We start from the raw sequence: 12,732 nt of genomic DNA, 5'->3' as shown, positions 1-12,732 counted from the left end.
AGCAGTTTTACATGGCACTTCCTCAGTGGTAATGTTACCTCCCAAAGCACTGACTGATTTTTCCCTCAACAAATAACTATTTCATCCTACTAACAAAAGAACTAATGAACATTGCAAGAGGGAAAAAAAACTCAAAACTACACAAGCTATTTTAAAGCCTTGGGGAATGTTTCTAACAAGTTCCCATGTTTAAGAGGTCCAGAAAATGCATTTATTACCTATAAAGTCCCCATGACAAGAAAGGATAAAGTTACAAGCATAACCTTGGTTCAAAGTATGCTTAATAAGAGCTAAGCACATAAAGGTCCAAGGATCAAATTCCTGTTTACCATTTAATTCAAAAAACACTTTTATCTCAAGAGCAGTACACATTCTTAAGAATGTTTCATTTACTCATTAAGTACCTTAGCATTGGAGACTCAGGGAAACTGGATTCCTAACTTGTCAAAAGCCTGTAACAAAAATAGGTGCTTTGTTCTTCAGTGTTAACAACCTCATCTACTTTTCTATAGTTATCTGAGTGTGTGAATGGTTCCTCCTATGAACAGTCTGTGAGACATTAAAAGACATCTTTTCTTAGTTTATAACCAAAAATTCATCTAAAGGGAAAAGTCATCCAGGAAAGCAAAACTGTGCTCTAAGGAAGTAAGTGTTGTTTATGTGCATTAGACTACTCAAGAACTGTAAAAACTAATCACACAGTACAGTTGAACAGTGAATGGGGGTGTCCTGCTGAGGTATCACTTTGACATTTTGGTCTCAGAAGGTGTTTCTCCAGTATCTAATGTCTTCAACAACCTGAAAAGGCCAGCAGCTTCTCGTATCCTACTAAATTCAATACAGAATGCCTGCACTTCTATAAACAAGTCCTGCACATTAATAATTTTGTTCCGGATCAAGGATTGGAGAAAGACGCACACAAGCCGTACCAAACGATTCTGGAAAAGAAAGGACAAATTTTACTATGTCTATTATCTTGACAGGTATTTATAGTATTTTCAAAAATTTTTCTTACCTGCATATATTTATCCTTAATTTGCTCACAAGTAGAGATGCAATTTGATATATAAAGGTGAATGAATTCAGGAGGTAGATCAACAGCTGTAGTTAGTCTGTTGCATAAAATTGGAAAGTTAGGGCTGTTAATTTTATCTGCAAACATTAAAAAAATACTGTCAATAAAATAGAAAATTTCCTTTGGTCCGCCTGGTGAAAATTTCTGATGGGTGGACCCAGTTGCCTTAATTTTAAGTACACTTTTCCAAATAAAATACCTCTGCCTAATAAATGACACTCCATTTTTAAGTTTATACTAAGCATTATAATTACTCATCAAGTAAGTTTTTTGAGAACCATGTACCTATGCTCTTGGTTAAGCCATAATTTATAGTTACTACCTTCCAAGTGCTAATAACCCTGGCAAATTTTCTATTCATTTAAATCACATTCACTAAATCCTTATTAATACAAGTACTATGCATGGCAGTGTTTCTAAGAGGGAAGTATAAATTCAGTAACTAAACTGCACAGTTGCCATAAAAAGCAAAGGGGAAAAAAGCCTTAAAAGGACCAGTGACTTAAACTAAAGTCTTAGCAGAGAAGCCTTCCTTGTTTATAACAGAGCATTCTGTAAAATCTTGGAGTCAGGGACTAGCATAGCATATTCAGGAGCACAGCAGGAAAGACCTAATGGAATGTAACAAAAGGCAGAGTAGCATAGTCTTCAGGAAATTTCTAAAGGTATTTTTTAAAGGAGTCTGTGGAATGTTCCAGGGACCAGAAAGAAAGGTCAGCTAGGAGCAGGAATTCATGCTAGCTATATGACATTTTCTTTGCTGTGATAATGTTATAAAGTATGAACAGTATAAACTTAGTACACTGTGGAACTTTTCACACAAAGCACCAAGGACTTAGTGCCACCGGAAAACATCTGAGATAGGTAGCTATTAGGCACCTGAGATTCCTGAGTGCCAACAAGTTTGCTTCACATTGTGTTTGGGGGTTGGGAGGCAGTGAAGGAGGTATTCAAAAGCAGGACCTTGTCCTTGAAATTCCTCTCTAGGATACTGATAAAACAGCAGCTTTTCTTGTGCCAAAAGTAGTGAAAAGGAAGCAGCACTCAGAGCTCAGCCCAATGAAAAGAACTTGAACAAAATGCAGCCTTAAAAGGTAAGTCAACAAGTAGGCAGAAACAGTAGCATGTTAACAAGTAGCTAACCAGTTTTGCCAGTGGCAGAAAATGAAAACCTCATATTTTCCTCCTCCTATCCCTGGAAAAGAACACATTGTCCCATGCACACATTTTCTATCACTCAGATTCCTGACAGACTTTTTCCTCCATTAATTTAAAAGGGCATACTTTTCATAGTGTGCAATTTCAGGTAGATTCAAAAAAAGTCACCCCAATTTGCAAATAAATACTCAAATAATGTGCTCGATTGAAGTTTTAGTTGCCTGTTACTGGGAGTGAACATTCTTATGTAAGAATTGTGTAATGTGTCATCCCAAACACCACCATTTGAAAGGAAACCCAGGAGAAGAAGCCTAAATTGGGACTATGGCAAACAGCCACCCTGTGTATAAGCAACTGGGTAAAATAGCACTTATTCTTAATTTACTAAAAACATTTGTATGGAAAACAGTAAAATGTGAAAACACTACAGAGAACACATCAAGAAGGAATGTATTCCTGGCAGTGACAGAAGAATAAGGAGACAAAGTTTGGAAGAATAATCTTAGAATTCTCTTAGCTCCGAAGACCCATAGTTATCTACAGTACAATAGTTATAACTGTGATTTAATATCTATATGTACAAGGGCAAAGAATACACAGGTATTACCAGGAAATTTCAGCATTTACATTCATTTGTGCTTTTATTAATTAGTAAAAAGTGTAAGATCCTACCCTCAATTACTGCTACATGCTAAGTTTACATTTAGTGAATACTAGCTTATTTAATCGGTTGTTCTCAGGCTAATTTGTTGCTAGTTTTCTCCTCTGACCACTTAATCAGTATCTAAACACCCATCCACACCCCTACCCCAAAATTTGATTGTCTATAGAGTATAGAAACTTACCTATTTACAACTTCCATCGAATGCAAAGACATGTCCATATTGACCAGGACAGAAAAATACTCAGTAATCTGGCTGGACTGCATTAGCTTCAGCAACATTTCTATGGCAACTAGAGGGTTGTTTTCCACTAAGTCAGGAAGTTTGGCTGGAGTGAGGCCAATATGATAAACAAGCTTGGGGTCTTTTTCCAGTTCACCAAGAAGCTTAAAATACAATCAAATTTTGAGAAAGAGAGAGGTTCTTGAGTCAAATTAGAAATTCTCTTTATTGCATACAATACTTTGTTTACTCTGATCACATCTTGATGTTTTTAGGTTAGTATTTGAACTTTCAAAATAAAAAATGCAAACATTTTCAAGACAGTTTGTAAGTATGTGACTCCTCCTAGACTATAAACCAGACTCAATACTGTCTGACTGGAAATATCTGGACTTTAATGTTATCTCTAAGTCCTTTATAGATACTTCTCCCTATTATTACAAATGTAAATGATGTGAGCTACCAGCTAGGTCTCCCAAAAAACAAACCCACAAATTGAGGACTATCAGAACAATATACCCATAGGAAGAACAGACATTTCCTGAGTAGGGGACTAAGATTGAGGAGGGAGATGTGACCTGTTACAAATGGTCAGTGTGCACTATTTTTCAGTTCGTCACATTTATGCTTGTAATTCAAATAAGCATATCCCAAACACAATTTTAAGTACTTTTTCTCTTAATTGCTACTTTATTTATCTACTGGTATGCACCACAGTGAACCTGGCTACAGGATGGGTAATGGACCCATATATGAGCATCATAGATAACATGTGGTACACTGGAGATGTCATATCTTGTCAACAAGTTTTAAGCATGCGAATTAAATAAAATTCACCAACCAGAAACTACCATTGGGGAGTCCTTGCCTTGCCCCAAAGAGTCCTGTAGCTGTGCTTCAAGGACTAGCTACACATAGAGTATAGAAGATAGTAAAGTATAAGCTATATTATTGCATATAGAGTCTCAAATCCACTAACCAGCTGTTTAACAAAGGCTAGTGGGGCACCATGTTAATTTTACTTATCCTCAGTAGTTTGCCTATTTTAATGTAGCAATTTTTGTAAAGTGCTTAGAAACCCCTTGTTATTAAACAGTGCCAAGAAAGTGAGACCCAATCTCTCAGTCTGAAACTTGCAACTGCTGGCTTAATGCTGACACTTTTATCATTTTATTAGTCATTTATCACTTTATGAAAAAGTTGATGGATTAAAGAAAATGTTTACCAATAAATATATACCTGTGTTTGTTGAGGAGAAGATAAAGGACTTTTAAAGGCTTTAGCCATTATTCGCTTGATCTCTACACCGGTGCTATTCTTAACACACATTGACTTATCCCATTGAATAGCATGGTCAGGCTCTGTCGGGTTTAGCCAAGCCAGCTCATCCTCACATATGTGGAGTGGGGGTGGTGGACGAATAAATTCTGGCCGAAAATGGCCTGTAATGAGAGTAGTAATATTTGACTGCTTCTATAAGTAAACTAACACCTAAACATACCTGCATGCATCTCTTACACACGCTACTTAGTAAGTACTCTTAACCCTTAGTAAAGTATCATACAAAATGTTCAGATTCAAAATCAGAACAGAAACGATAGTCAGTTTTGCAAATATTAAAAAAAAAAATGAAACACTGACATGACCTGATTATGCCAGAAGCCAAATCGAGTAATTTTTGGAGAGAAGCAGAAGAGCATTAGCACCATCTGACAACTTTAATTCAAGCATGAACACTCAAATGCAAAAATAACTACATTGCTTGGTACAAGCAATTTCACTGGAGAAATACAATTCTACTTGATTTCACTCATTCTATTAGTTACTACTATTTTGTTCAGAGACCACTATGATTTATCTTTGAATCTTATAACCTTGAAGTGGCATATTACATGCAGATAAAAAGGCAGGGGGGAAAGTATGAATGACATTTCTCAAATCTGAGAAACTTTCCTAAATCTCTAACATCACAAATGACATCTTCATTTTCATAAAGTATACAGTATAACAGGAAAATTAAGTGACTAACTACCTCAACTCATAAAACAAGACTGATCTTTAAATTGTAAACCCACTAAAATGCTGCCTTGACAGCTGCTAAATAAATTTCAGATTTCACTTAGTTTTCACATAAAGGCTAAGAAGGCTTATGCCTATCATAGAATTTAAATTTAGCCCCTGTTAAATTTGAAGTTAAGTTCTAGTTTATAGGCTAAGAATCATCACTTTATCTTAAACTACACCATTTCTTCACATAGATCATCAGAATTAGCATCTGAATCTCTCTTCAGACAATGTGCTACTTATATGATAGAAAGTTCCATGAGGTAGGGATACCCAGCATTTAGCTAGGCTCCTAGCTGATTAGCTTTTCACATGCCATTCTGGTGGCCCATGCAAGTAAAAGTTCTGTCTAAGCCTGTTATATGCCATAGACCTTCAGACATTTATGACTAAATGAGACTTCAAGTATTAAACCCATTTTTATCAAAGATCTACTGTAAATCACAAAAAAAAAAAAGCCAGTAGAGGTATCAAACTCAGAGACACTATAAAGAACATGTTCTTTCTCCCTAAGCAGAAAAATATAGGCCTACATGGTTAAAACCATGTAAAAGCTTAGGTAACCCAAAGATCTAGCTATATTACCAAATTCCTAAGATAGTTCTTTGTAGTGAAGTTGAGATCAGTTAAAACTTTTACAGTGCTGAGGCAGTAGTGGTAATAAGAGGTAATGAAAAATAAAAAGTAATAAGTCAGTAAAATTAGATGATAAGTATATATAATAACCCTTTTGTGTGTTTTTTTAAAAAACAACTCTTGCAGAACATCTCTACTGTGTTGGAGGCACTATATTAGAAAGTTGCTCATTAAATTCAAAATTAATCAGTAATGAAACATTTCAGGAAACCAGAAAATCTCAGAATGCTGACAAATGTGTAAAATTACATATACATACTTTCAATGGGTGGTTTTGGTCCACTGACTAAAGCTTCTGTGATCTGAGAGGCAACTGAGCTGTCAAATCCAGAATTAGAAGAGTCCGGGTCTGGATCACTGAGAATACTAGGGAAACTAGCCTTACTTTGAGTTGGCAGTTCAGACTGACGTTCTGAAAAAGGTTAGAATAGGAGATATCTTTAGGCTGAAGGCACAATGAAGAGAGTGAAAGAACAAGTTACTAACTTGGGAAAGCTATACGCCACACAAATTACGTAAAGGGTCAGATTCTGATTTTATTTCCTTCAAAACACCTACAAATGATTTTTTTAAAAAGAACCAAAGGGGAGAAAGTAGGCTAAGTATATCAACAAACATTAAAAATAAAAGAAAACTTCACTAGCTAATAACCACATATAAAGATGTTTAACCCCATTAGAAACCAAGATGTTTAACCCCATTAGAAATCAGGGAAAGGTAAGTTACAACACAAATGCAGAGGGTGGCGGTGACACACAGCTGTTGAGAATGAACTATTACCCAGAGAAGTTTCACATGTGCTTATCTGTCTAGAAAGACACTTTAACCAGTACACTTGGAGAGTGTACAAGAATATTCATAGCAACATTAAGTTCATCAATAGTAAAAATGGACAGGGCTTTCCTGGTGGCACAAGGGATTAAGTCTCAGCACTAAGAAGCTATGTGCAGCAATGGCTGCGCAAGTGCCATCCCTGGCCAGGGAGGTGACCCACATAGTGCAGACCTCTCGTCACACACTGCTCTCTTCAGCAGTAGAACCTCCTGCACCCTACTGTCTAGTGAATCCTCTCACCACCACCCCCTCATACCTCTGGCCTACATCTCAGCTCTTATATCATAAATAAATAAAATCTTTTTTAAAAAAAGCCTTATAGGAACACTGTAATCAAAACAGTGTAGCAGACAAATGTGTATATAGGCCAGTAGTGTATAAACCAATGATAAGGAATGAGAGCCCAGAAACAAACCTTCCTATATATGGCTAAATGATTTCCAACAAGGATGCGAATGGAATATTACTTTGGTTATTCAGAGTCCCTTAGGATTCCATGAGTTTTATGATGGGTTTTTCTATTTCTTGAAAACATACTGTTGGGATATTGATAGAAATTACGTTGAATCTATAGATCCCTTTGAGTAGAGTGAGACCAGGAATTCTTTTAACAGATTAGTGTACCTAGTGTTCTTAAATTGAAAAAGCAATCAATTCATGTACAACTCAAAATGAACTTTTAACCACAGCAGCAAGGATCCAACAGGTTAATTTTTCATAGTCAATAATAACATTTTAACACAGTGACAAATACTTTCATTCTAAGTGGAGTAGGTCAAGAAAAATGATCTACCACTCAAAAATGTCAAAGCACCAGTTCCTCCTTACCAGCTAAGGCTAGCTGAAGCCCACTGATGTCCACAGACTGGCCCATGTTTCCAACATCCATCAACGCAATCTGTCGAGGTGTCTTTTTGAAGAGCTCTCTTGGGGGTGCCAGCATCAGCTGGGAAAGAAAAAACTTTTCTGGTGGCGTTATAGGAGGTAAAAACCCTGTAAACAAAAATGTATAACAATTTCTCTAATGGCCACTTTTAGAAGTTAACTTGAATCTGGTAAAATGAGCATTTGCTAAGCCATCTCAACAAACATATTTTTGAAGAAGAAATTATAACTGTTTCAGTTAACAGAATATACACATTTGATTAAATGGCTTTGTTGTTTGGAGACATCAATGAAATGTAAGGTGTTCTCACTACTGTTTTTCTAACATGCCTTTACCCCTGCAAAGACTAAAGCTTACCTCCACAAACAAAAATTGTAGCACTCAGAAATGCTTTTCTTTCTTCTCTGCTTCTACCAGCAACCATGTAGAAGTGGGACAGACAAACAATCACCAGCAAGGAAATACATCTCACACATCTACTCCAGTGCAGTTACAAAATTCCCACAGTGCTGAATATGTCTTCCTTTCTGTCCCTTACATGGTTGTTCACCAGGCCTCATGCATCTCACCACTGCAGTGCTGCCAGACTCCATTCCCTCATTTTCATTCTCACACCCTACCTCTGGCCGGACTACAGGACATAGCCTGCCTGATTTCCTGAGATCTGTTTTGATTGCAGCCTGCCCACTAAAATAGTCCACATGCCCACCTGCCGTTTGGTTACATTTCTATGTACAAATCTGCTCATATTACTCAACCCGTTTACACAGGTATTAAACCCAAACTTCTGCACTGTTACAGACCCCTCATAATCTAGTCCTGAGGCACTTTCTTAATCTCAATTTTTGAACTCCCCTCCAATTCATGTTTCTATATTCTACTGCATGAAATCTCTGCTTTATTATTGTTTTATACATCACTCTTTATTTTTATACAACATATATGGTATCATCGTGGGTATAATCCCTGTGAAATTTCCACCACTGATTCACCCTGCACCATCACCACAGTCCCCTGTGCTCTTCCCATCCCTGGTCTGATCTTACTCCGTCCTCCCCACCTGCAGAGTGTCTCTGATTTATAACTGCCTGTTGATTTTGGTTTTTCCTTTATTATAATTACTTTATCCCCCTAATCCCTTATTTGGATCCCCTGCATTCCTCACATAAGTGAAATCATGTGGTATTTTTCTTTTTCTTTCTGGTCTCTTCCAGTTCCATCCATGTTTCTGTGAATGACATGAGTTTTATCTTTTTGATTGCTGAGTAATATTCTATTGTGTATGTACACATCATCTTGATCCAGTCATCTATTTTTGGGCATCTGGATTGTTTCCATAGCTTCACTGTTGTAAATACTGCTGTGATAAAAATAGGGCTGCAGGCATCCTTTTGAACTAATCCTCTTGTGTCCTGATCTCACAACATCCAATATACCCAGTTCTTTAAGACTACTAGACAGGTCCTGGTGTTCCCTCCCCAACTCATCTCTATCAATATCTCTCAAAAATATCACTCCCTTTGGGAATGTCTTCAGCTACAGAGGTAGTTTCTCTGTCCTACTAAGGATTTTATGTGAGGTATTGTGCCATACCTGGTATCTCGTACATGTGTTATGACCATGTTTAAGTCTCCCCCAGTAGACTCCAAGTTTCTTGAATGCAGGAAGTCATCTTCCAAACACTTGTTCAACCCTGACTCTGCATCAGAATCATCTGAAAAACTTTTACACACATACAATACTCACTCTACACATACAGTTTTGTACGTGTTGGCAGAGACACTCCCTCTGCCTCTTACTGAAACAATAAAAGTAACCATGATAAAGGCTAGCACTTATCCCAGATGCTTAGACTCATAGTAACTCTACCACCTGGGAATTATATACATTTTACAGATGAAACTGGGACACAGATAGGTAAAATAAGCAATTCATGAATTTCATTCCTGACAAGACTCCTAAATTTGAGAATGGCAAAGCCCTCTGCCTGACCTATCCTTCAGAATTCAAAGAGCCTTCTGATCTAACTCCTACACTGACCACCTCTCCCAAAGGTACTCGTACTCTAGGGTGATGGATTTTTACATGTTGCACTTTGTGGGCATTTTTGAAAGCCAAGCTCAGTACCTGACACTAAGAGTAGCTCATCTAACACAAAGGTTGCCCCTCGTAGATAAGAGCAGTATAGAGGAAACAATCAGAAGATGTCATACATACAAAGCTGATGCCAAGCAGAACAATAAATAGCTTGAAATATAAGTTCTGTGCTACCAAAAGCTCTTAATCATCTCAGAACTTGCTGCCTTAAACTAACCTTTGATTCTGAGTAGTGAATTTCCCCTACCTAGTAATTTGCTTACCACCATTAAAAGGACTGTAAGATCAAGCTGTTTCACACTTCCATCTCCTCCCCCTAATTACACTGGTCTTTGTTAAGTCTACAAAGTACCCTATCACTCATCATCATCCCTGTGCTCTTCACTCAAGATTTCTCCCAAAGCCACAATGCTTCATAAAGCATTTCTTACTTGAATTACAAAACTAATAATAAAAGTATAGCATATCCTCTTAGTTAACCAGAGATCTGCTCTCACCAATGCTGCACAATTACACACTTCACAAAATGACTAGGATTTCTAGGTTTTCTAAACTAGATCTTAATTTGAGACTACCTCCTATTCTTTCCCACCTCCCCAATCACATTACCTAAGGGCACCTAACCGACCAACGAAAGTGTCTGCAAAACTTTGCATGCTGTCTATTGTGCATTTCCCCCCAACAACTCACTGGGGTTCAGAAGAATGACTTCCAGTTATTCGCTTAAGACTTAAAACCAGGGCCAGATCTAAGGAGTCATTAGTTACATGTAGCTTCACACACTTCACAACGGCTTTACAAAAATAAACCCTATTCTGAGGTACTGAAAATGCCGAGTCCCACACTGAGGTCAAGAATTTGAAGCCCTGTACAGGTGAGGAACAACTTTGGGTGCCATGAATTTGAAATCAGCTACCACTTCACCATAGTTCAGTGAGTGGCAGAGATGATTAAAAGGAGACTCATTTTCATTGGCGCGAGAATCTATCCACAGTGCACCTGGGGTTTTGGGAGAGACGGGCGGCCCGTCCCGGAAGCGGCGCGCCCCGCCGCGTACCTGAGAGCGGTGGCCGGTCGGGTTCCTGGCCGCCGCGGGCGGGTGGCGCGGGGTTCAGCAGGTGAGCGAAGCTGGCGGCGAAGGGGTTGGCGGCGAGCGGCTCGGTGCGGTACATCTCCCAGAGCAGGTAGAGCGCCGTGAGGCGCTGCGCCGCGCTGGGCAGCAGGTCCGGCTGCTGCAGCAGCATGACCAGCACCGAGCCCAAGCGGAAGTGGTCGGCCTTGCTGAAGTAGTGGTGGAAGGCGGTGGACAGGCCCTCGAAGGTGCTGCCGCCTCCCGCCTCCTCCGAGATGATGCTCAGCAGGCTCGAGAGCTCCTTCGGGGTCAAGCTCATCCTGCCCGCGGGGCCCCCCGGGCCTCCACTTCCCGGCCCGGGGCCGCCTGCTCCGCTTCTGCCTCCGCCGCCGGAGCCCCCGGAGCCGCTCCTGGATGCCGACCCCGCCGCTTCCCGAGACCCCCTCTGCTCCGCGGCGGTGAGAAGCCGGCCAGACGCCGCGCTCGCCCCGCCGCCGGGCATCAACCTCTCTCGCTTGCCCTGCTTCCCGGCCCGAGTGGCCCTGGCGCCGGCTCGCTCCGTCCCCGCGGCCGTAAAGCGCGCGGTCACACGACAGCGTCGCAAACCAGACCCGACTCGGAAAGCAGACAGGAGCGCGCGGCGACGGCAAGCTGGGTGGCGCGCGGCCAGCGACAGGCGCGGAAGGTTCAGAGTAGGCGGGTGATACGGCCGGAAATGGGGCGGGGCCTCCGGAAGGGGCGGGGCGCCGGCGGGTTGCAGTCTTGCTGGGGATGGTCGCGGGCCCGGCAACCCGGGGCTGGGAAGGGGGTTGAGCTAAGCAAAGAAAAACGGACCTTTATATCGGCCACTCAGGGCTGTGTCTGGCATCACTTGGTCCAGTAAGTGTGGTCTACATTATCGTCTGGAAAAAACTGCATCTTGGATTCCAAATAACTTAATGTAAAATGCATGACTATTCGCGGTTAAAAAAAAGTTGAAGTGAGATCACACACTTCTCGTAATCAGTATTAATTTCTCGTCTTACACTCCTTTTTGCAGAAGTGGAATCATATAGCACGTGAGCTTTTGTAACAGGATTATTTTAATAAGATAACTAGGAGAATGCTTTCCGTTAATACAAAATTGTGCAACTTTTTATTTAGCCTGCCCTAAGGTGCTGATTCTGAGCTTGGCCAGATTAGAAAGGAGGGAAGGGAGCCTTTATAAATAGTAGTGGTTGGCCCCACACCAGAGATAAAGACCCTGATGTTTAAATACACAGAAAAACACCTCCCCTGAGAACAAATGTATGTGCCCAAGGACTGAGAACGCTGAAACTGGTCTGGCCTCTCCCTAGGCCTGCAGGGACCCACAGGGGTTTCACCAGCCATCCCCACCTAATGTTTGGGAAATCTCCACCTCACCATGATGGCGGCTCAAGAATTATCCCCAACTTAATTCTATAATAAAATTTAAGGGACAAATCGCTGAAATGCCAGTATGCATTCTCTGAAGGCTTCTCGAATTTATAGCTAGGTCGTCTTTTAGGAAGGTCTTGCTAATTGTTAAAAAAAAAATTTTTTTTTTTTTGAAGAAAATAATGAATACCTCAAGGTGAAGAGACTTGTGCTACACCCAAGACTTAACTGCAGTTACAACCTCCTCAGAAAGCAGTCGGTGTGATCTTTTCTGGTGGCAACAGTGAAGTAATCCTTTACATCCTCTCAGGGAAGATGACATAACCTGCCACATAAAACCCCTTTTCATTCCCCCATAGGTAGGTTACCTAAACCTGAAGTAATCTTTTTGTTTGTGACTTCCTTAAATTGCCTTTAAAAGGTTTTCCATGCATACTTTAGTGTTTTTCTACTAACTAAAGGAGATGCTGCCCAACTTTTTGAATTTTTTAATAAAGACCATTAGGTCTTTTAATGTATTTGACTGAATTTTTGTTACATAACAGCAGATGTTGTCATGCTTTCATCCATCACTCTTTTCTGGGCAATAAAGCAAGGGATTTCCCTTTCAAAGTAACCTAAATTGCAC

At 40.1% G+C, this 12,732-nt stretch overlaps 1 protein-coding gene across 1 annotated transcript; it reads right to left on the bottom strand.

Annotated features, from left to right (window-relative positions):
- Nucleotides 1-633: 633 nt before the first annotated feature.
- CNOT11 (CCR4-NOT transcription complex, subunit 11) lies at nucleotides 634-11,283 on the bottom strand. Its single transcript, XM_004686170.1, has 7 exons — nucleotides 10,692-11,283; nucleotides 7,480-7,644; nucleotides 6,077-6,229; nucleotides 4,357-4,559; nucleotides 3,079-3,281; nucleotides 1,016-1,112; nucleotides 634-938 (listed from the first exon to the last, which is right to left on the bottom strand). The coding sequence occupies exons 1-7, from the start codon at nucleotides 11,206-11,208 to the stop codon at nucleotides 741-743; spliced, it is 1,536 nt and encodes a 511-aa protein (XP_004686227.1). The 5' UTR covers nucleotides 11,209-11,283; the 3' UTR covers nucleotides 634-740.
- Nucleotides 11,284-12,732: the final 1,449 nt, after the last annotated feature.

Source organism: Condylura cristata, unplaced genomic scaffold (assembly GCF_000260355.1).
Source record: "Condylura cristata isolate star-nosed mole 26May11 unplaced genomic scaffold, ConCri1.0 scaffold00020, whole genome shotgun sequence".
NCBI lineage: Eukaryota > Metazoa > Chordata > Mammalia > Eulipotyphla > Talpidae > Condylura > Condylura cristata.
The sequence above is the reverse complement of the archived record's forward strand: the minus strand, read 5'-3'. Positions and strand labels throughout refer to the sequence as shown.